The 25909-nt window shown below is 31.1% G+C and overlaps 2 protein-coding genes across 8 annotated transcripts in view; one reads left to right on the top strand and one right to left on the bottom strand.

Annotated features, from left to right (window-relative positions):
* Positions 1 to 25909, top strand: part of Fife (regulating synaptic membrane exocytosis protein fife) — a 173474-nt gene that overhangs the window by 74900 nt on the left and 72665 nt on the right. For 5 of the 6 annotated variants that reach the window (XR_015544060.1, XM_011064335.2, XM_087402722.1 and 2 more), the window contains exons 6-10: positions 63 to 314; positions 5622 to 5781; positions 7205 to 7513; positions 11573 to 11768; positions 23805 to 23980. Coding sequence is in view for 5 of the 6 variants with exons in the window: in XM_011064335.2 (XP_011062637.2) it covers positions 63 to 314; positions 5622 to 5781; positions 7205 to 7513; positions 11573 to 11768; positions 23805 to 23980 (1093 nt within the window). In the remaining variant the exon portion in view is untranslated. The remainder of the gene's footprint in view (positions 1 to 62; positions 315 to 5621; positions 5782 to 7204; positions 7514 to 11572; positions 11769 to 23804; positions 23981 to 25909) is intronic. The other variant, XM_087402721.1, reaches the window with a different exon arrangement.
* Positions 1 to 25909, bottom strand: part of LOC105150938 (Coiled-coil domain containing 56) — a 162563-nt gene that overhangs the window by 95246 nt on the left and 41408 nt on the right. The gene's annotated exons all lie outside the window — the stretch shown is intronic.

The raw sequence follows: 25909 nt of genomic DNA, 5'->3' as shown, positions 1-25909 counted from the left end.
GCAAATCGCCAATAAACAGCATGGACAAGCGTTGACTTTTTTTTTGTCTGGAAATGTTATAGTCTTCCTGGACATGTAGCGTTTGCCGTCGAAAGATCGCCTCGAGGGACCAACCGATAGTGACACAAGAATCCACAGATTCGATGCTAGATGTGCCGTGCTTGGAGGCTCTTCACAGGAGACACAGTGACGCCCGACTCGGTCCTACCGGAAGTCAGATAGGGACACTAGGAAGTGGATTGGCTCCACCGAGAAGTCCGGAAATTCGAAGGCACTCCGACGTTTCGCCAGCTAGTCTCAAGGAATTAGAGAAGGTAAGTAAAAACTCGATTTACGATGATATATGCTTCCCTGAGTTGAACGATTAACCGAGAATAATGTAGATAGCATAACTGCTTCGTAATGACCCAATCTTTCTGATCGCTTTAGCTCAATACGAATAGATGCATATAACTATTCCTCCCACAGCACAGTTTTAATCTCTGAAATATTAGATAACAAATAGGAAAAATAATACTTTGTCGAATAAAATTATATGGATGGAGTGATTACATTCTATAGTCTTTTATGTTTTACGATCAAAGTGTAACTTTTCTTTAAATCAGAAATTATCTTTCTTAATATTAGATATGCATATATGTTGTGTAAATATATAAAAATATATATTTTGCGTGTATGTATAAATTTTTCAGAGAACTAATCATCTTCACAAAAAATTAATATTAACGGAATAAAATTTTTTTTTGCTATTAAAAAACGAAGATAAAATTTTCAGAATTATGGAAAATAAGGGCCACGCTTTACGTGCGCACCGTATTAAATGACTGGCTTTCGATGTTATTCACCAATTTTCTACCGCACGAGATTCCCTTTTCCTAGCGAAGTGCATAATTCAACATCCTAAGAGATATACTATTATACTATTATACGCGAGAATATTCGTGCAGCCATGTTTGAAATTAGGGTTGCTGAATTACCGCTGCCAAAGGAATCAACGTATATGCTTTGAATGTCCGCTTGAACGCTTTAAGCTACACTTTGCTGTTATCTTAAATGCATACACCATACTATTCACCGAGATTCTTGCATATCACCTGCATTATGCAACAAAGTGCAGATCGCGCGTTGAAAGAGATTTCGAATTATTCCATTCCGATTGCAGTCAGCGATTGTAAGAACACAAAAGTCGCTTTTTCAATCATAAGTACTGTTTTTAAATTGTATTCTTTTCGTATGTTTTCAAAACATTGCAGATTATATAACGTGATTTGTATTATTATAATATCAATCTCAGCGCAATTATTATTCTATATAAAAATTGCGTAGAAAACCCGTCATCCTTGAATCCTATTTTGTCATAACTTTCTTTAATAAAGTCATTATTCAAAATATTAAAGTATTCAGTAAATCATTAATATAAAAAGAAAACAATTTTTTACGCGATACATGGTCTTTAATAAATTTTGTAAAACTTTTGTACTCTTTTTTCTTGTAAAAGTAAAAATAATATTACTCGCAGCAATATCTATTGCAATAACTTTAGATACCTGAATCAACCGTTTCACTCATTATGCCCTTTATGTTCGACTAATTTACGGTAATTTACGAGAGGTCGTAAATTGTTCGGACGATCATATCGACGACCGTCCTCGTCACGTGCGGCTTTAACGAGGTATGCTACCGTTGGTGTCGGACTCGACGCGGAGCTCGACTACTCTCCACGAGATCTCATTGCGCGAATATCGTGCACTTGTCACACAAACGGAGCACCCACAGATACGCACGCGCGTATATCGGAAACGAGTACACACCAATGAGTATGTTGCACGTGTATGCAACTAGACTTCTCTCATTACTCGACACTCAGACAGACAATTATCAAGCGCATAATTACGTGCGGCCTCGTAGCAATCGTAGACTTCGAGAACCCAAACGAAAATGCATCGTAAAGGCCGTACAGGCATTTTACGATCCTGGGATATGATCTGAAGAGCCATTATCAAGCTGTTTCTAAGTTGCAAGACAGAGAAACAATCTAGTCAACAGATAATTTTAACTATGAAAGAAAAACAAGTCTTATAACATGCTTATGTCCATTTCTACCAAAATAGATTAACTTTAATCTCGGTTTAGCTTACTCTTTATCTTTTCCTTATTCTAAGAATTAAATAAAGATAAAAAGTAAATTAAACCGAGATTAAAGTTAATCTACATTGATAGAATACTGATACTTGTTATCAATAGTGTAGGTGAAATTCCTTCGGTGTTTCTTTATCACTATATTGCCCCACATTCCATGCTCTGTGATTTACGTCGCGTTTACAAGATGTGACATTTACGCGAATCAATACTCTTGAATTTATCGAAGCTTCGCTTATTGATTGCCACACAGCTCTCTAAGGCTAAAACTTACATTGTACTAGCCGACAACTTCGTAGCACCGGTAGACGTCTCACCTCGAGAATTTATCGACAGTCGTTTTTGTCGCTTGGCAGAATAATCGGATCCGTGCGCGCGCGGGCGGAAACGGCTGCGGAAACGAAAGAAAGTGGAGTGAAATTGAAATGAAGGAGAGCGCGTTTTTGCGCATAGATAGAAATAAAGGGACAAAAATAGCAGATTCGAAAATCTTTACGGTTGCATATTGCACATGATTGTTTTACCATAAAAAAAAAGTACAAAAAAATCATAGGTTCATAAAAAAATCGTAACTTTAATTACAAAAACTGCCTTTCTTGCATTGAATTTATATTCCATGTTTATTTTTTTCCCTCTCGTTTTCAACTTTCAATTTTTGCTTAACAAATTCAATCAGTGAGATATATTTTGTATATAACATGTAGTTTTGTTTTCATAATTGATTATTGCATTTACAAAAGAATTGTTTAGATAGTAAAATAAAATTAAAATATTTTCACTATTTATATAGCTCATTCAATGTAAACATTTTCACTATTATTCAGAAATAATTTATAATTTCTGTACTTCTCATTTTCCTTTCATTAGGATGTACATCAAACAATAATAAATTGCTATTAAATCTTTTTTCATAGAATAATTTCTCTGGACAACCAAAATGTGTCAGCGCCATTGTTTGTCTAATGACACAATGATTCGACACAAAAGAAAGGGCGGATTCCAGATCGTAAATCCGTCGCTTCATCGAAACTTGTCATGACGTAATGAAATACGTCCTACAGCATTTACGCACATACGTAGGCGTAGACAAACCAAGAGGAGATATCTCGTATTTACGACAGCAAACGCTAATTCCGGAGTTTATCGCTCGCTCTCGCGCGTCAGTCTCTCACGATACGCCTCGCTTAGTGAAGGACGCCTAGTACGTTTATCTTGCTCGTAGTAATTGTCATTGGCGCTTTTTCCATCTCGAGATTCAATCCACTTTGTTGCTATTCGCACGTCACGACTGCCGGTTTCTCGTGAGCTAAAACGGCCGTATGATGGATGGAATGGAATGACTGCAATATCGCGGAATTGTGGAAATATGATCGCAGCGTTTTAAGGCGAAAAATAATTACTAACATTGATGCCAAGTTAGAGAATTTTCCTCTAGATTTAATGGAGGTTTTTTCCACTGAAAATTTTTTTAGGAGTATAAAAAGGCGTACAAAAAGAATTTTTGGGAGAAAAATACGAAGAAACAAAATCCAAATTAATTCTACTTGTATATTATTTTATTCCAAATTTATGTTATTGTTCCAACTTTATTAATTTCGCAAGAATTATTTGAAATCATTTCAAGCCATTTAAATTGGAATGTCGACACAATCGATACAACCTTATGGTCGAATTTTACTTAAATTATTTACAGCGATTTAAAAGTTGCAAAATGATTTTTAACCGTCTCAGGCGACTATGAATACAAATACGTCTGCGTTCGGATTAAAATTGCATTTGGCACTTCTGTTTATATTACCTGGATGTCCTACATCACGGTACTAGCTTTCTGAGTTACATGCACTTAAACGTTCCGGCTACGCCTATTGGATAATTTACGACCGGCTGAGCATTCTGAGTGATGCGCAACATGCAGAGTATCTGCTATCCCCGTGTCACGCGCGCCTTGTGCACTTCGAAAATCATCAGCGTATACTGTCAGTGTATTACACCGTGATGCAAATGGCGACCTAGATTTTTTGCGAATAGATCGTGCCGCTACGGAATATAGCTGTAACGTGGTTTCATCGAGAGAAAATTATCGCGAGAGAGGAACGACATCTTCGCGCCACACCCTCGTCGTCATCGCGTTAAAATAACGTTTTGGCACGCCCGCGCGCTGCATCACCATGAATATTTATGTGCGCGACAGGTGCTCGAAAGCGGAATCGAGCTGGCACATCTACCCGGTGAGTAGCAGCGATGAGCGAGAAAGACGTGCCCGGCATTGCACCCCGTTCGTTGCCCCGACCCTAATGGAGCCTTAACGCTGAAACCTTCTCGAACTTGGTCAACGGCCATACCTCACCTCGATTTAATTGTTGCCGACGTGTAATTATGCCGCGCGACAGGATCGCGTGACGAAACCGGGACGAAGTTAATTTTCGGATGTAGCCATTTCATTATTATCGCGAACTCTCAGCCGTGTTTCCGTGGTCTTCTTTCTTGTTATCCGCAGGCGTGTCGGGGGCGATATTAATTTTCATTATCAAAGGGCAGTGCACCAACTTCAGAGCTTTCGAGCGTCGAGAGAAATGTCTTTGTTGCAATTTGCCGGTGAAGTGAGTTATTTTAAATTCATGAAATTGATTCACATTAGAGCGCAATCACTCGTTTCATTTACAGACATAATTTACTATCCTCTCACACAGCTCTTGAGTCTAAAGATAATCAGAAACTCGCGCATTAGATAATTTAACGCGCAATTTGATCGTTCAACAATTCTCAATCTTTTTATTTCCTAATATATATACATTCCTGATATTAAAATAAGGTAGAAATAGATACAAGTTTTATAGTGTTCTCATAGATAATATTTGACCACGGCGTATTGATCTGCCATAGAAAGTTAGTTTCTTTTCAAATCTGCACATGAAAATAATGATTTTATTGAAGTATTTAAAATTTTAAATTAAATACAGATCAAACAATAATTTTGTTCAATTATCAAAATAATTATGTAGGACACTCAAGTTGGTTGCTAAAGTATCAAAACTTTTTGTAGCATTGCACACCATGGTTGAATTTTCAACATAAATATTTTGTTATTTAAATATTTTCTATATAAATATTTATCCAAATATTTTCTATATAAATATTTATCAAAAAATTTTAATGGTCTAACAAAATTTTCAGATCTATATCTAGCTAAACTTTTAAATACTAGTAAAATCGTTTTTTTTTTTTCGTATAAATAATAAATACAACTGCACAACTTCAATCATTCGTACAATCATAAACCCCAGAGTCATAGTTGATCTCTGTGCGTTGATATAACTGTTAGCTTCTAGGTGTCAATCTGTGCTGCCTAATCTTATACATGCACACCCCGCCCTTGCCGTGTTGTTGGGGATGCTTGGACTTTCCACCCCGCCCTTACTCACGGCCTACATGTGGTGACGTTTCCCGCATCGAGCCCTAATCTCTGTATCGTAATGTTGTAGTTTCGAAAGGTTGCAGGAGAACGTCAGAGAGAGGACCTCAGATGGGAGCGCGATCTGGACCGGAAAAGCAAGTCGAGGGGTGGCTCGCCCGATCGTCATCAAGCCTCTGATAGAGGGAGAGCAACCAGCCCTCAGAGAGCCATGCCGGCTCAAACGGGCGGTAAGGATCATTTTACTCGTTTCATGCGAGATATCTGTTACTCCTTTATACTACAGATGTTAAATTTGTAGTAGTGGTCGCATGTTACGATACAATCGAACAAATAAGAAAGTATATGGCTCGTTTTTTTTATAAAATGAATTTTTTTATAATATGATATTATTAGATATTGTTAATCATAAGGATGGCAAATATAGTGTCGTTACTTTTTATATTAATAACAATTTGATAGTGACATTTTTTAATGATTATAACGATAATTAACTAAATGCTATAAGATTGGAAAAGTTATTTTGAAAAATAATTTGTCACCATTACGCGTTATTTACGTAAAAGTAACTCATTGCAGATAACGATTAACTTTTCCAATTCTGGTGTTACCATCATAAAAAATTCGCAACGTCATTATCGAATCATTATTATAACAAAGTAACAGCATTACAAGTACTTGCATCCTTGCTATTAACTTTTTGAGGATGAAAACTTTTTTACAAAAATACTTAAAAAAAAAATTACGTTTTCTAAATATTTTTGGGATCGCTGAATTCGATTCTCAGAATTCTAAAATTCAAATTTCAAAAAATAATCTGATTACAGTGAAACTCGGTTTTGGGAGATTCTTGATAACGCTACATTGGAATGTAACCTGAAAATATTACATTTCAAAAGCGTACCTTCCAATAAAGGAGGCTCTAATGTCACAGAGTTAAATCAGAATTGAAAGTCAGTTTGAAATGATTTCAATATCAACTATTTGTAACTCTAATGAATAAAACGAAACTGAAAACCTGATATGTTTGAAATTAAAAATTTCCTAAAATCGAATTTTATGATAATAAGATATTTTAAAATTCTATATATGCCATATATTATCACCATTTTAAATTATATATTTTTGACCTCAAATTCAAATAAATTATTATATAAGGTAATTATTAAATCGAGCAAGCAGTTTACAGAATAAAAGGGATGCCCAAATAGGCACGTTCCTCTACAAAGGGTAAATGTATTGTAAAATTAGACTTATACTTTTATATATTATTTTTATAGATATTTTTTAAACTTCAAACGTTTTAAATTTTTAATTACATATATTCTCAAGACAAAATATAATTACTTATATTTATAAAAATAAATAAATATTTTCGCGGAAATGCAAAATTGTTTTAGATATATAAAAATGATTTTATATATTTGTTATTATAATTGTTTTAAATATATAAAAATTGTTTTTTATATTTGTTATTATAATTGAATACTTTACAATTGCATAACGAAAACACATTATTTTTATTATATCAATCAGCAAATGTTATTCAAGATCAAAATGAGTTTCAAATTTCGTATTACGTTAACCGCTTCATCTTTCAATTTACTTAGGGTGTTAAACTCCTAACATCATCTTTCAATTTCCTTGATAAAGCGATCGAGCAGGAAGGCGGTGATTTGGATGATGAAGAAGAACGTCGACGTCGCGCTCGTCGCGGAGGCGGTACAGTTCGTCGCAAATCTCGCGTGACCCGGCAAAGATCGTACGATGATGAAATCAAAACAGCGGCTACGATGGTCGCCGGTGGAGCACAGCCCACGCATCCTGACACCGGCCTAGGACTTCCGGTCCAATTACCAAGACGAGCGTCCGCCTACGACGTTTACGCAGTCCCTGGAAGTAGCGGTCTTAATGCGATGGCTATCGCCGCCGCCCAACAAAGAGCCTCTATTTCGGCGCAAGGTGAGTTGACATGATTCATTGCAATAAATAAAAAATTTATTCTTTGATTTCCGAAAGCTCGCGACGTTAATTTTATTTTACAACGCAGCTTCTCTGTTAATACACAAAAAGAAAAATTTTGCTGGCGTATTTAAAATAATAAATAATTTACCTAGATCTAGATCTAAAAATAATTTTGTTTGGAGTAAAATAATTAGATGCCATGTAGAATGCCCTCAAACTAGTTGCTAGAATGTTAAAACTTTTTGCAGCATTGTTACGTTATCATTCGTTAAGCATTCTACATAATTATTTTAATGATTTAATCCAAAATTATTTTCAGATCTATATCTAACTAAATACGGATATTTCTGCAAAAATATTTTTTCCTGTACAATTATACAGGCTGAGTCATTTTTGCTTGTTCGATTTAATAATAGTGATACACTAAAATATCTCGAAAAATATAATAAATACGGAAAAATATTTTAGACAAAAGTTGCTCAGTTACTAGGGGGAAAGAAAATGATAACCTTGGTTGACCTTAATAAGATATCCTTAAGGCTAGGTCAAGGTTACATCGATTTTTTAAAATAGTATATCCTATTTTTTATTCCAGAATCTAATAACTATCTAACAGCTATCTAAACATTTGTTAAGATCAAGGTTATTGGAGATTGTTTCTCTTATTTTTATTTATTGAAAATTCATTTTTATTTAAAAATGAAAATAAGAGAAACAATTTCTAATGACTTTAATCTTAACGAATGTTATCCAGAACATGATCCTGAGCAACATTTAAGAGGTTTTAGCTATCGATCGCGTAATGCTAATGTCGGCGGTACTGTAACTTTCAAGTTTTATAACTCAAAAAGTACTTAATAAAAAATAACTTTATTTATTATAGTATTTTGAGAATCTTTTGATACTAGCTATTAGATTCTGGAATAAAAAATAGGGTGTGCTATTTAAAAAAATCGATGTGGCCTTAAGGATATCTCATCAAGGTCAACCAAGATCGTTATTTTCTTTCCTCCTAATAACTGAGCAACTTTTGTTTGAAACATTTTTTCATATCCATTATATTTTTTGAGATATTTTAGTGTATTACTTAAAATGACACACCCTATATAATATGTTAATATTAAGTTCGATATTTAAGAAAAAATTATCTTCTAATAATCCTTCAAGAAATAATTTTTCTTAATTGCATTATAAGTATATATTATAATTACATTATAAATAAATAATATAACGTACAATAGACACGTAAATCCAAATGTAAAATGCAACAATAACATTTTATATATAATTAAAATATTTTTAATTTAAACATTTTTTAATAAAAAATATTACTTTTAGTAGATATTTGACATGAAATATATAAGAATTAATATTTTTCATCACATATTTTTATTTCATATCTAAAATATCAGTTTCGCATAAAATAAATTATCCATCAGACATCTCACTAAAATAACGAGCAGTATATATGTATTGATAATCGTACTATGTTACATGTACGCATAATTCCTCACAATTTCTCTCATTAATACTATCTTTGACCTCCCGGACTATTCCCAGGAGGAACTTTAGCAACCCATTCTTCGATCCTAGCGAAAGCGCCGAAATTTCCAACTTCTACGCTTCCCTTCTGATAGCAAGCTGGCAACATATGCTCCGATTTCTCCACCACATATTGCGCGTTTACGAGTTATCGCAATGGCATCCGTGACAAGTTAGAAATGACTGTGCTCTAAGGGATTCCAAGGGCTGCAAAAGCTGCTAGAATAATCGAATAGACCTTGTCGAGCAACAGTAATTCTAGCTTATGTATTGTTCGTTCTGTTCCATAATTTCCATAATTTCCTTTGTATCGTTATAGAAACAATTTACCCCATTACGTGAATACAGCGGTGTTTCACCATCAAAGGCAACTTCGAGGAAATGAGTAAACTGATTTTTGTTAAACATATATGTTGACCACGTGATATGGTCTTATTCATTCGCTCGACATTTTCTGCCATAACGTTAATACACAACAGGAACTTTCGACAATATACTTTCAAACCGCGACTTCTATCTCAATTAACTTCACGATCCCAGAGAGATAATTATTATAATTGAAACATCTCAAAACGATACTTATCGTATGCAGATTTGAAATAAAACTTTATGAAAATTTCACGTAATACATCAACAAATTGTTAGTAACCAGTTGTTCAGGACACCATTAAAATTTTCCGCACGGAACAACTTTAAATAGCAACTGTGAGACACTAGTTTCAGAATTCCCATTTTCATGCATTCAATTCAGTCGCGTCTGTCGGACGTGTGTCGCGTATCCTGAGATACATTTCTATAACTGCAGTGTAACTTGAGCAGTGCGCGCGTATATTACCAGTCTGCGTGATCGGAAGCACTAAACAAACATCTCGACTCGACATAGAAATTCTGGTTTTCTCTTTCCTTTCCCTCTCACCCTTCTTCAGTCTATCGAAAAGCCCTGCACGCGACGAACTTGCAGCGTACTTTCTATGGAAACTATTTCCGATGCATCATAGAGAAGCGTACGGACGTAACGCGATTTCAAAGCCATCGGTACTCATGCATGTACGCATTGATCGCCTATTCAGATACTTTTAAAATTTCCATTTTGTTGAGGGTAACGTGTTCCAGCCTCAATTTGATATTTGACTTGTTATAACGTGAATTTCGCCCGTCAAATACTACGATATTGCACAAAATAATACAGGTACTGTAAAACAAACTTTGATCAGAGCCAACTTAAGTTTTGCATAAATCGAGAAACCCAAGCGAGAAATTCCCTTTTCGAGATAGCTCGAGGTAATTACTTAAGAAAATTATAGCATTATTATCATACATTATTATTACAATTTGAAAAGAAAATATAGAATGAACATGCAAGTGACATAAATGTGTATACAGTGTATACAGATAAAATAACATTTTATTGACTATAGCGTCTTTGAATAAAAATTTTATATTTGCAAAAATTTAATTAGCAAGTCTTTTATAACTTTTCAATTTTTAATATTAGAAAGTTTGATAATACAAATGAAAGTTTAACCAAAAAGATTAAAATGAAAATTAAAACGACGAGGAATAAGATTCAATTATCTATATCTAACCGCAAGATTAAATTGTCAAAGTTTTTTTAAATTTTTCTCTCTTTCTTTTTCTTTTTCTAATTAGTTATAATGATATTTTAATGTTAATATCTCATTTTTTTTTCCTTTTTTCTTTAGTAGAACTTCTGTAGTAAAACAAAAATATTATATTTCCCCCCTATTCAAATAACCCGTATATAATGTAATCTGTACTTATTTCTCTTTCCTATGCAACCAAGAGCTGAAAACTCCACTTCCTGGTTACAGAGAAAAACAACATTGGCATTTGACTCGCATCGTACTTTAGTGTGAAACATTTCGACTATTTTATTTCTTTCAAATATGTTTAACTTCTTTGAAGTTTTTATGTAATAACATATTTCGATATTAGCTTTTTCATATATTATTATTTCTGACAGAGATAAAAAACTAAAAAAATGAATATGAAATTAACATATTTCTAAATAGAATTATTTATTTTTGTATATTCGTTCATAATTGCAATATTTTTCCCTATCATGTTTTAATAATTAATACAAACATTTCTAAGGAAAATATTTTTTAATAGATTTTAAATATAATATCGAAATATTTTATTTTTTTGATCAATTTCAAATTCCTGGTAACACACATACACACACAAACACACACATATATATATATATACACATTGTGTATATATATATATATATATATATATATATATATATACATATATATATATATAATATGTAAGATTTAAAATATGTTTTATAGCCTAACTCTTATCTTTTCCGAAGCATTTTATTAAATCCATGTTACTTTTATATCTCTACTTATTTTATTATATTTTATTATATCAAGAACTTCATTATTCAAGGCGATTTATTCGCTATTATGAGTCGCATTTAATATTTCAAGTATAATATGATCGGCCTTAAAATGTCGTTGGTCATTTGCTTCTTCGCAGGCACCCGGGAACCTGAAGAACGGTCTCGCAGGTCCTCTTTCCGCGCTGTGAAACCAGTGATGCCGTACGACGCGGCCGACGACGAGAAGATGATTAAGCTAGACTCGTCATCTGCATCTACGGTGGTACCGCCTGTGTCCCAACCCGTTCTTGTACCCGACGAAGAAAGGCGCAATCGACGAAGAGGCTCTCAACTGTAAGTTACTGTTGGCGCCGTTATAAGATTTATTATGTAAAAGAGAAGAGAAAACATGACCACACACATATATATACCATAATGTATATAAAGCAAAGTGAAATCTGTTTTTTTATTAAGAAGATAAGCTATCCGGCTTGACATGGCATGTTGAAAAACTGATTCCAATGCAATTTAATTTGACGTTTATTACATGATAACAGCACTCGCAAGATCTCATTTCTCATTTTGTTATATAATTAAATCTTTATAAATTTATATCATTAAATAGTTACAATAGTATTTGAATTCTCCATATAGGATGACAAAAAGTTTGGCCATAAAGATTTATATTTATCATATTATTATAGCAATGTATATTTACAAAAAAAAAGCAAATTCTAGATTATTAGTTACATTATACTTGTATTAAATATCAAAAATAATAATTAATATTAAAATAGTCACCTTTAACTTTGATGAAAGTTTTAAGGCGTTTTGGGAATACGGTGACTGCGCATCTTTCTATAGGTAATTTCTCCCAAGTGGCCAATAGAACGATCTTCAATCTACTATAAACCGACGAAAATCTTTTGTGTAGTCTTTTTGATATTTAATGAGATGTAACCAGCCCTCTAGAGTTTTTTAATATTTTTTAATATTACTTTTTTTAATATACGTTACTACCCAAGCTGACTTATTTGTCGCCATTTTAATGTCAAAATGATAAATGACGTCAACCTGTTATCCAGTTAATAACTTGACAAATGCACTAAAATTGTCATACAAATTTTTTTATCATCCTGTATAATATATTATACATTCTTATGTTATGTTATATATTTTCTGTTAGGTAATATATTAATATACATTCTTAAGTAAACATCATAATTATCAACGTAATTAATTTTAAATAAGTTAATAATTAAATTCAATATAAAAAGAGTACACATACTTTTGCACTATTTTAATTAATATTAATGATAAATTATTCGAATAATCTCCAGTAACTCACTCATTATTTCGGCTTTCTGCAATAATCTAACTCTAGCTAAATCTAATGGGAATGACGCAAATCTGTCGATTTCAATTTTGTACTTTAATTTCAAACTTTCACATATATTTGCTTGTTTTTTGACACCGAGTTTTGACACCGGAATTTTGACGTCACGGTAGACATTTCGCCTCTACTTTCCGAAAGTAATTTAAACTTTTACACTTGTGTATGTGCGTAAAAAAAAGACCTATCTCGTTTTCCACGTTGCATATGCGTGTTTACAAATTAAATATTTTCCATCCAAATATATCAGGCTAAATTTAAATTTTATCTTTCCGTATGTCTATTGAATCTTTTAAAAAGAATAAAAAAGATTAATAAATAACTTCTTAGAATCATACAAAAGAAATTTTGTATGACAGTAAATTACAAGCTTAAATTAATCCCTAAAAGTACTTTTTCGAAGAAAAGCTCTCAATATATATTTTAATTCTCTAGAATATCTTTTTTTATGCTTCAAAGCTGTCTTTCCAGTAATACACATTTAACGTACAATAGAAACTTCCTATTACATATTAGATAATCTATGGTCAGTTCTATAATTTTAACAGAATTACAGGATACTTGCATGAAAAACATGAAAATCAAAATTGAAAAGTAAATCGACGTATCCTGAAATAAATTGTTAAAATATTTCTTGAGCGATGTATCTATATTATGCAAAATTTTCGCTATTCGCAAATGTTGGTTATATTTTATTATGAACGAAATAATCTGAAATATTCAATATACGAAGTATCTTGAAACAATTCTCACACAAACATATTCAGAATATTTACTGAAAGATTTCCACATTTTTCCATACCGACATTTTTTGACGCGAAATGGTAGTCTTGATATGTATCGTAATCAACGAAGTACGTTCAGAGTATAATATAAAATGATGTATGTTTCTGTCGTTTAATCTACTTTGATAAAACAATGTAATTGCTGCCTAAAGTTTACATCTCATTAAAGTTCGTTTGCGCCAATAAATTTGGATTAAATAAAGGTGGGATTAAATAAACTTAGAGATTCACTACCCATTTTTTGTAATTTTACTAGTAATACGAGCGAAAATTTACTTAGTTAAATTTAACTCAAAATGGATTAAGTTTTCCGGACTTAAGTTTTCTTTTGTAGCGAACGAATATCGATTCGCAATCAAAGATTCCAATATAGAACTGAACAAGCATTTTTCTTGTATCCATCGACGCGGCGAAAATGAGGATCGATCTACTCCGTCTGTGATTTCTTTCCTATTCCGCTCTACCATGGCTTACTCATGATTATTCTTTTATTTCCAATAAAACGCACCGTGCAACGTATGTTGTAAGTACATATACGCGCATCGCCAGCAAGAGGTCGAGTGGATTGCAAACAGGGGAATTTGCTACTAGAGAAATAATTAATACCACCCTATCCCTTCTACTCTTCGTTAAGTGTGTGCATTTACTCGCGTGCGAGCATCTGTGGTTCTTGCCAAAGTCGAGTTCGGAACTATTACAATTTCGGAGAGCTTAATTTTCCGCGCTATAGAAGGTTATACTCGAAAATGTAGCATAACGGCAAGCTTGCAATATTAACCATTCGAGAGGTTTGCGTTTATAATGCAGTACTCAATACGGATAATACTACGAAGTTGCACAAATTTAAAATATATTTGAATAACACATGTAAGATTAAAATTAAAATTTGTCTTAAACCTTTGCAATCACGTATGTTCTCTATGTCGACTAGATATATTTCCATGATATTTCTATGATATTTAATTCATTAATAAATTTATTTAACCTTGAAAAATTTCACTTTAAATAAATATTTTAATCTTAATCGTTTTTATTTTCATTTTTAATATTTTTTATTATTTACACAAACATGTACAGAAAGAACGGCTTTGCTGAAATAAAAATTTAACTGATATAAAAATTTAATCAAATACACAAATCTGAAAATAATTTTGTCGAATTATCAAAATATGTATAATGACATTCAAATCATAGTGACACAAAATGACACTAAAAAGTAAACATTTTTTACAGCATTGTACTTAAACATTCTACATAATTATTTTGATAGTTCAACAAAATTATTTTTAGATATAGCTAAATTTTCAGATACTTCAAAACAGTTTTTTCCATACATGATGCTTGTCTAAATCTGATTAAAAAAATAATTTTTTTCTATGCCATTTAAAATCTGAACATTAAATTCAATCGCTGCTGATATAATCCAATAATCGCGGTCAAGATTTCTTTGAGCTTTTTCTATGGCGAAAGGATCGAAGGTATCGAAAGTAAAGAAGTGTCATCCCTCGGACAGGTTGTTACGCTCATATGAAGGAGTCGGGATGCTTGGCGGAAGGATCGCGCGATGATGTATCGCTCTTGTCAAAATTGGCTTAACCTTCGTGATCCTTCGCCGTCATCATCTTTCTTCTAGCCGAATGAAAAAGTTCGTGAAAGATGATGAGTTAAAATCATCAGTCAACGTTATAAATCATCTAGATCACGTAATCGTTATTATCTCATACAGCCAGATGGCATTGAAAGCTGACGCTTATACATATTAATTCTTCATACTCACAAGTCAATTTTGAAACACGTTTTAAAAATATTAAAAATTGGTTACTATGAAATTACTATGAAGTTTTCTGAAGTAACATTTAGCTAACTACTAAAAATAATTGTCAGACCATCAAAATAATTATGTGGAACACTTAATTATTGATAACAATCTTGCAAAAATTCTTAATTCCAGCAATCAGTTTAAGCATTCTACTTAATTATTTTGATGGTACAAACCAAATTGTTTTCAAATCTAGCTAAATTTTTAGATACTTCATTAAAACTATTCTTTTTGTGTATTAGTTACTAGAAATTGTAATATTTCTTTTATAATTTTTTATAAACATAATATATAGAAATTTAGATTAATAATAGATATTGATTGACTTCAATATTTCAAAATATAAATCTAATCAAACGAACTGTAAGCGACTTTAATTTATTCGTGAAACAAACATTGTGCATTATTGTAAACATTTTTTCATATAATTTCTCTATAGTTTATGTCTTCTTTTTACAGTCTCGCCATCCAAAAATTAATTTTTGCAATTTGTGAATATTATATCACGTGAGAAATTAATTTATTTATTTATCGAACATGACGAACGTAAATCTATATAGAAAAAAATGGAGAACTGTCTCTTGTAATTTAATCTAGTAAATGAAGCATACATACGGTATACATACGGCTTTTCAAAATACATAGTCCGTTCTTACGCCTTCAAAAAAAAAATCATCGATTATTCACGATCAATGTACTATCTAAAGCGGCACACATTCGTCGACCTCGATTTCGAGATACCTAGATTGCTAAATTGAGAGACATGAGAGCTATTAGAACTAAAACAAGTGCGCGGCACTTTTCCTCCTGCCTTATATCGGCCTTACATTGACAAGAGCCACTCTGTAAAGAGCGACATTAGAATAGAAGTACTTGTGCTTTAATACGACCGTGCTGCTACGTCGAAATTTGATCGTGCTTCGAATGCTTGCATCGGCTGACCGTGCGCCGCATCAACCACGATCACGGTATCGTCAATTCGGTAAACCGCCGGAAATCAGGGTAACTCGTCCCGATAATTCTACTGAATATCGCATGTCTTAACTGACATACTTTCCATTGCTGCCAGTAAATTTTCAACCCACCTCACGCGTCGAATAAAGTTATCTCTCTTTCTTTCTTGTGGTAACTTCAAAAACTTGATTCTATAATAAGAATTCACGCCCCTTATGTGTGACAAACTTTTATGTTCTCAGCAAATCATCTAAATTTATTAATGACCTTGTATCATTCTTTAACTTCATTATACATAATTTGAGAAAGATAATAAATTAACAATAAATTTTAATTTGGATTTGTTATAACAATTTTTTTGAAAGAGTAAAAAAATTTACTTGACTATTATGCAAATATAGAAAAAAATATAGGACGTAGAGAGAGTAATTAACAAATTTAAAAATGCAGATTTTCTAGAAAGTACAATACTTAAACATTATAAAAGGAATTAGTTCAAAGTTTATCTTCTTTATTTTTTTTTAATGACACAAGCAATTTACAAAAAATTCTAAAGAGAAAGAGAGAAAATGTTATAACTTACATCATACTTCTTCCTTTTCAACAAAAGTTAGAAATGTAATAATAAAGTTTTAATTCTCGTTTACTTATGGCCCGTCCGAGTAATTAGTGTTTCCCCTAACTCTGGCCACGACATAATTTTTTAATCGTGTATTCTTGTAATTCCTATTTACTTACGGAACGGCGATTTAATTTAATTATCGCGTTTCGTTATTCTGTCCTGTGTTCATCTTTCTATATAACTTGAGTTTTCGTAACTAAAATACGAGAACAATAACATAAACGCGCAAACTTGCAATTTATCAGAAAATTATGCAGAATTTTCTTAATTCCAGCAAATTTTATACGATTTACAGTTACATAAATTTTATACAAAATTTATATAATTTGTTTACAACAAACTTTTAATGTTTGTAAGTTTTATAACTTTTTAAACAATTTCTAAATAATTTTCTGATTAATGTTTGTTTTAAAACAATTTTTAGTCGGAAACCGAAATAAGCTTAATTAAGTGTATAAAAAATGCTAAATATATAGAAATTAATTTTTTTGCTATTATCAATAATATATATTGCTATAGTTTAACTCTCTTTTGTGTGTGTTTTTCTCTTATATTTCAACTTTACATTTTTTTAATAAGAAAGTAACGCTCACACATACAATAAGAAAGTAATGTGCAAGTAAAACAGGACTCTTTTTTTATGTAGACTCTCAACAGAATGTACTCTAATCGATATCGCCGTGCAGCTCATTCTTATTCAGCGAAACGACCAGGAAAAGCTTTTATTCTGTTGGAGTTCGTGATGGCACTGCGCAATTAAGCGATTCTCCTTCAAAGAGTGACTATGAGCTGCAATGAAAAGAACGGGAAGAATCTCATAAAGGGATATGATCTTGTAAATTTCCATCTAGCTCTGACTAACCCTCACACAAAACTGGAAGAAAGAGAGAAAGAGAGAGAGAGAGAGAGAGAGAGAGAGAGAGAGAGAGAGAGAAATCCTCTTTTGAAGCCGACATGTGACATTCCATTGCATTTGATCGTAGAATTCGATATGAATGCAATACGGCTTCCTATTGAGAATGAAAAAAGAAATTTTGATGAGGAATTCAACAAAAAGCACTTATTTCTGCGATCATATGTCTAAATATTTAATTGCATTCTGATTGCAGTTCATATTCCTTGAAACTAATCTCTTTAATTCTATATTCCCCTCAGTTCTTTTCTATTTACTGCATTCTCCCTCTATTCTAATTCAAAAACCGTAATTTTGTTATATGCCAGTTACGTCATATATTACCATAGAACCTGCCATAAAAACCTGCTCTTGATTATTCATATTCTTGTTACTTTATTTGTAACATCCATATACATTTCAGTCTTAATTTATGTTTTAAAAAAAAGGATATATGCTTGAACTTAATTTGCATACCGCGGACACGTGAAAAAAATTTTCTCTTTTTAAAGAATTAATAAATCTTTTTTGTAAACATATAAAACTTATAGTGTCTTCAGAAAATATTAAAAAACAGTCACATTATTATAACTCTGTCCTGATCTGTTTTTTTAATCGTTTTAATATTAAGACTTTATTTATTATAAAGGAAATCTTATAATTATATATTCATAGATTTTTTCTACATAATCAGAAACAGATTTTTTTCAGATAATTTTGAATACAAAAAATTTAAATTATTAAGTTTTTGAAAACTGAAAAATCTTTATATTTTCATGTATAAAGTGTATATGCTTCTTATCTTTTAAATCTCTTAAATTTATCTTTATCTTTTTTATTTTATACCTATTTAAAATTTTGCAATTCTCTTTCTAAAAAAATGTAATAATTAATGCTTTTTTGTAATTACAAAATAGAGGTAGACAATATTAACTGTAAAATATAATTTAGAGCACGTCTCATACAAACTACAAAAGCCAAGTAATTCTGAAATAGTATCTTCGTGCAAATAAAAGAAAATGGAGAAAAATATATATTTTTAGAGGAAAATTATCGGCAAAACTTCAAGAAATCTTTACACGCAACTTTATCTGTTCCAAAACGCACTTTCTACTTCACCAAAACATGAGATTTGAAAGGAAATCAGATACGAGATCGTTCGCTATTTTCATTCTTGATCTGTATGATCAAGATATTTCCAAAAAGATTTCCCCAGCGGCTGTTATATTTTTATTTCTATCGAAATAAATGTCTCTTGTGCTCGTACGTTTAAAGCAAGATTTCGTCAAATCAACGATTTCATATTTTAAAGGTCGAGTGCTTGCAGCCGAAATCGCTTCTTGTCGATACCAAGTGAATTCGCATGATTGAACACGGTTATAGAAGAAATAACTACCAATGTAAGATCAAAGGAAGTCTATTTTATCCTCTGATACGATGATTCCGCCTTTGTAACCGCTATTAATAACAGATTCTTTGATGAATTTTCAGTCAATTCTTTGGCAAAAAAAAAGTTGATAAAAATTTAGATTATTTTTATCAACTTTTTTACTAAAAATATCTTATATTTAAAAAATATATTTTCATGTCTCTTAAGACTTTTAAAGCATTTTTACGAAGTAAAACTTTATTATTATTAAAGTTGTATAGTTTCTACAAAAGTTATTAAAATTGAAAACTTTCTACATAAAAATAAATATGTATTATACATAAGATGTATTATATATAAAATGTTCAATAAAACCAATCAATATTTATATTTAATAACACAATTTTAGTTATAACAAATATAGATAGCGCCTATATTTCTCTTATGTGTAACTATTCTTTTCCTCTTTTTATTTCCTCAAAACAATAATTTAAATAAAAATTTTCTCATTTTATCCTAATTATTTTTTAAAAAAACAAGTCTATTTTTTATTAAAACAATTTTTCATCCAGGTTCTAAATCATCAAACTTTTTGTATTACTTTCAAATATAGAAAAATATGTAATTTTTTTTATTTTGTTAAAAAAAATACGTGTAACATAAATAAAAGGCAAATCTCTTTTTCAGTTAAATTCAAATAATTGATATTATTGGATTAATCAGAATTATAAAAATCTACATGTTTTCAATTAAAAAATAGAATTTATATATGTATATAAATAATATATATATATATATATATATATATATATATATATATAAATATATTAACTGCGTTTTTTCTTGTACAGACTATAACAAAGAAAAGAAATTTGAAATTAAATAAAATATTCTCTTTTTATAGTTACATTTAGTTATATTCTAAGACGAAGCGATGGCTGAAAATATTATAATATTACAAAAGAGAGATTCAAAATGCTATTACGAATGTCCCGAAAACGATGAGATATAGGAAAGGAGCTTACAAAACGCGAGACAATAAGGAAGTCTTTTAATATTACTATCGATCATGTACGTCATGTACTATAATACTTAAAAATCGTTACTTATAAAATAAGAAATAAGAAATACAGATAGCGTCGATAATTTCTCATACGTCATGCAACTATTCTTCTCTCCTTTTTACCTCTTCACAAAACAATTCAATAATCGCCGTGCCACGATCGCAGAGTTATTTCTGAAGAACGGAAACGCTTTTACGGAGACAAGACTCGTTAAAAGTTGCACGGCTCGTTTGAAATCTATCTCGTTCGCTTCAACGTTACACCGTTTTCTTCTTCGTTTTTCTTTTTTTTTTCGGGTCTTCAACGCTGCGCATAAAAATGCGAGATAAGCCCAACATTGTGGGACGCACGTTGGCTCAGCCGTCGGCGGAATTGCAAGTTTCAATTTGCAAGAGAAACGGAAGATGCAGCGTAGCGGTTGCATCAACATCATGCACGCTATCGTTTGTTTAATGCAGCGCAGCTGCGGGGCTGCCAGACAATAGTTTGTCGGTTTGCAAAATCTCTTATGAATTTCTATTTATTTTGCGAATCAACGTGATAATTTTTCTGGTTTTAAAGTAAAATGGTAAAAACGCGATGTCTATATTCCTTCAATTGATGCTTGAAAATATCTCTTGTAGACCTTATAGTTCTTGTGCCAAAAAGACGTCTTGAACTTCTAATGGACTTTTTTACAAGAGCAACTTTAAGAGTCATATGATCATATTTTCTTGATAACATGGAAAATTCGAAGAAAAGTCCGTCAAAAAGCTCACCAAATCTTTACGATATAACTAGATCAATATAACTTCTTAATTTTTAATAAATTTTAATGAAGATTTCATACTCTCTCAACATTAATACTACTTTCTAACGTTTAAAAAGAGAGCTTCGAAAGCTGCAGGCATATATGACTTCAATTTTAAAATATTACGAAATAAATATTTCGTACTTTTTAAAGAACGGAGCTGACGTACAGTGAGTGCAAAAAGTATTCGTACAGAGAAAATATTTTTTTAAAAAACTTTATTTTTAAAAAGTAAATATTATCTAGCGAGAAATGAGTCATTGAATTGATGTCAAATAAATATAAATACGATGATTTCAACATCAATTTGACGTCGATTCGACGTTTAATTGATGATCATTTCTTGGATAATTAACAATTTATTCATAAAGAATAAAATAGATTGTATGTTTCCTAAAATTATATATACCAAAAAGTGTATTAATTATACAAAATATATCATCTGAAAAATAAACGAAAATTAAAAATTATATTGTTTAAATGCTCAACAAGTATTCATATATAAACGAGAAATTTAGCTTCTAAAATCAGGAATACATGATAAACTCATTTGTTTATGTTAGAACAGAATTCATTAAAATTACTAATTAATGTTTATTTTCTACAAATAAGACTTTTTTTATAACAAATTTTCTTGTACGAATATTTTTTGCTCTCACTGTATATATTTTTAAAATTTCATAAATACTTCATATAAACTTTAACCTTACATTTCTTCATTTATTCTTTAGTTTCCAGAAAATGCTTTTTCTCTTGTCGTAACTATCGCTTTCTCTTTTACACGAGAAACTTTGACACGATTATGTCGACACTTTCAATATGTTATACACCGAAGCTCGTATAGACACCAAACTACATACACGATAGTGCACCAATGTTCCAACCTTTTCCTCTTAGCATATTTACATCTAAGAATATATTTTTACATTTAATACTGAATGTGTGAGTCGAAGTTTTCTCACGCAAGAAGCCTATATCTTCATAGAACTAAATTTTTTATTTTTCTAAAATTTCTAAAAATTATTATCAAAGAAGTCTAATAATAATAAGCATTCAGTTAGCATATTATATTTGCTATACTGTTAAAGAGTAAAAAAAAAACTTGATTTAAAATGTTCTAAAAAAATTGTTTTCAAAAAAAGCCACAAGATAATTAAGAAACCTGTATGGATACAGTCATTTTAATTTACATCATGTAAAAAATCGAGTATAGATGTTATTTCGGATTAAAATCCAAATTTGCATGTTAGAGCTAAATATTTTCAAACGGGATTCGGCACAAAGCCACCGATTGTTTTTGTGCAAAGATGGTTAAAGCGGTTAGGGTTACTTTATGAACTTCAAACGTAAGCTTCCTTAGCCTTTATAGTCCAGAATTAGGACGGTAATTTGTGTCCATGACATCGTACCAACGTGGACGAGTAAATTTATGGCGTGCTTGGGGATGCTCACCGCGCGGCGAACAGTTTAACACAATTGCGACTACATCTCGTTATAAAGTCAAAAAAATTTCATTTTTGTTTAGTAAAAACGTCAGTTAATTGACTATATTTTTTATACCCTCTTCATCCATTTTTCCATCGTAAAGAGAATCTAATTTAACAATTAACTGTTTTGCATTGAAAATTAAAAGGCAATTGACAAATTAAAATTGGCGTAGAATTCTATCAGTACAAGTACTAATTTTTTTTATTACGCTTGCAAATGTTTCATTTTCTTTAAAGCTGTAATTTAAGTAGTATGTATGAAAGTTGAAATTCTATAGTTTCCATAATTAAAATAAAAATTTCAATTAAATGCTCAAAAGAAATTTAAGTATCTATCACCTAATATCACGCAGATAAAGAAATAAGTAATACAAATATCATTGGAACTTAGAGCTGTCAAAAGTTACATAATTTTAAGTCAATATAATCAACATATACTAATATTTATCAAGTGAAACAATATTTCTTAGCGGTTTATTATCGCAACTTTAACCGAGAAAGCTGAAAGTCGATATTGGATGTAACGTTTTTCGAGCTTCGCCTCGAGCGCCGGTAAAATTATTAAACTTGTCTTGGCTATTGAAGTAGTTTCGCAATAATAAAACTAGTTTCCACGTGGGCAGTCAATATCAATCTTGCGGCTTAACCCAAGGATCCAAATCTGCCTAATCCGCATAATGATTATAATCGGTCACTTAAATTGGCTTATATCCATGCTTATGGCAATGAGAATCATTAGCGGTTTCCGTAACAATTTGTAAGCGTCGTTCAAATAGTTTGCTTATTTTATTTCCTAGTGGATAATTAAATCAAGAATTGAACATAAAGAACTTTCCAAAATAGAAAGTTATCAAGAATTTTGTACAATATATACAATATATACAATATATACTCGAAATTTCCAAGTCAAATATTTCAGTAACAATTTATTAGCAATAAATTGATTAAAGTTAAGGATATAATATTTGGACAATATTGTGCCAATAATTGTGTTGTAAGGTTAAGTTTAATTCAATAATGTTTAGCAAGTAAATGTTGTACTTAGCTGTCTTAACCATTTTATTGAATTGTTTCTATTGAATGTAATTAATTTAAAAAATTATTTTTAAATCCCCTTTTAAAGATATCAAATCTCTTTTTCATGATATAAAGAATTTATTAAAATAAAATTATTTTTTCACTAATACCACATAAATCTTTTATATGTTATTTTAGACCCGACATAAACGCGATAAGAGCGTTAACTTCGGCTCAACCAGGAGCAGTAAAAGGTGGTCCTGCGGCCGTTGTTAGCAGAGTTGCTGCTGAAGAACGCGAATTGCCTAGACAGGGAAGTCTAGTCGACGGGGAAGGTATCAAGATTGTTATTCATGACGTCGACAGTGATCCTGGTAAGCCTTATTACGGAAATACTTTCAAAATGATACGTATATCTTAATTCTTATTTGATGTTATTACCTTTTTTCATTGGTTATTTATTTGTTCTCTAATATTTTTCTATATCCTTCGCTAAGAAAAAAACGTATATAGCTTACTTATATCACACCAAGAGAAAGGTTTCTTCGATTTAAAGCAATGTTTCTTTGCTATACAATTAAAGAAAAAATTTTTTTTATTTGAACGTCATTTTTTTAAATTTAAACATTATTTTTTGAAATCAAATAAAAAAATTTATTCGATTTAAAGAAAATATGTTCGAATCAAAGAAATTTTTTCTTTAAACATATAGCAAAGAAACATTTCTGTAAATCGAAGAAACCTTTCTCTGGATGTATAAGTCTGGGAAGAACGATCTTGCTGAAGTATATAAAATGTTAACTAAATACAGATCTAAAAATAATTTTAACAATATACACAATATGCCCACATGTATAAATAAACTTAATGCATTTTTAAAATGCTTTTTTTCAATAAGACAAATTTCTATTTTGATCTTACTTCCTAATCTTTCCTAAGCTTTCTAAAAATATATATAATTGCATAAGAGAATCCGATGTCTAGATATCTGTAGAAATCACAGTGTCAGCTGATCCATTACAGAACACAGTTAAGTTAGTTACAGCGCTACCAACTTCGTAACTAAAAAGATAATTTTCGACACAGCTGACGGAACACAACCTAAGTTAGTTACAGCACTATCAACCTCGTAATTAAGAAGATAATTTCCGACACAGTACACGGAACACAATCAAATTGATGGTTGCTAAAATGTCAAAACTTTTTACAGTGTTATCTCCATCCTACATAATTACTTTGATAGTCCTACAAAATTATTTTCAGATTTGTATCTAGCTGAATTTTTAAATATTTCAGTAAAATTTTTTTATATATAATACTGCTAAACAATATTTATATACATATAGATATTCACAGTGATTATTTATCTTCGCGTTCCATAGAAATAAATTTCTTATTATTACTATTAGATATTATGCAATAAATAAAGATACATAAAAGACTTAACGTTTGTCTAACTTTTTGTGAATGATTTTATGCCTTATTGAAAAAACTGGCTAAACCACATATCTCTAAACCACAGAAATGCTTTACTATGAGTGCAAATGTTAGCATTATGCAAAAAAAAAAGAGGAGAAAGAAAACTGCGTTTGATCGATCGAGCTGTGGGCTTGCCAAGTGGTGATTCAATTTCGCGGACAACATCAGTTTCAGTTAACTCCGAGGTTTTTGTCCTGCCAATAGTGAAATCTCGTTAATTAAAAATCGGGAATTTAATTTCGTAGGTCACTGTGAATCCGTTCTCTCTCGTTCGAGAGAGATCCAGAGTGTCGAGCTCAAATATCGATTAATTTGCTATGGGAAATAACAAAACGGTCCGTGTCTTTGCATATAGTAACACATGTTAATTATTGCGCGGTATCCGATATCAGCACGATCGGACATCGGCCTCGGTTTGCATGTAATTCACGCGCGACTTGCTTTTAACAGAATCACTCTTCGCATAGGAGTGGTATTACAATACATAACTAAGATCAATGATAAGCGCGCGTCGATACAAAAGAATTTTCCTCGCCGCTCTATAAATGCATACAAACATAATTTTTATAAAAAATAATATATTCTAACAAACCGGGATAAAAATATATCATATTTTTCGTTTATTAATCGCTAACGTTTATCTAATAAATTTTATCTAATAAAATTCAGCGAACTTTTAAATTTGTTATGAGAAAACTTTTCTTTTTTGCATACTGATAGTAAATGTATTTTGCTTTTTACGAAAAATTTTTAAAAATTTGCAAAGAGAAAGGAATAACCTTGTCATATGATAACAATCATTAAAATGCATGCATATAGCGAAG

This window comes from Acromyrmex echinatior, chromosome 2 (genome assembly GCF_024713525.1).
Source record: "Acromyrmex echinatior isolate Ae372 chromosome 2, ASM2471352v2, whole genome shotgun sequence".
NCBI classification, from domain to species: Eukaryota; Metazoa; Arthropoda; class Insecta; order Hymenoptera; family Formicidae; genus Acromyrmex; species Acromyrmex echinatior.
This window is presented reverse-complemented; position numbering and strand designations above follow the sequence as displayed.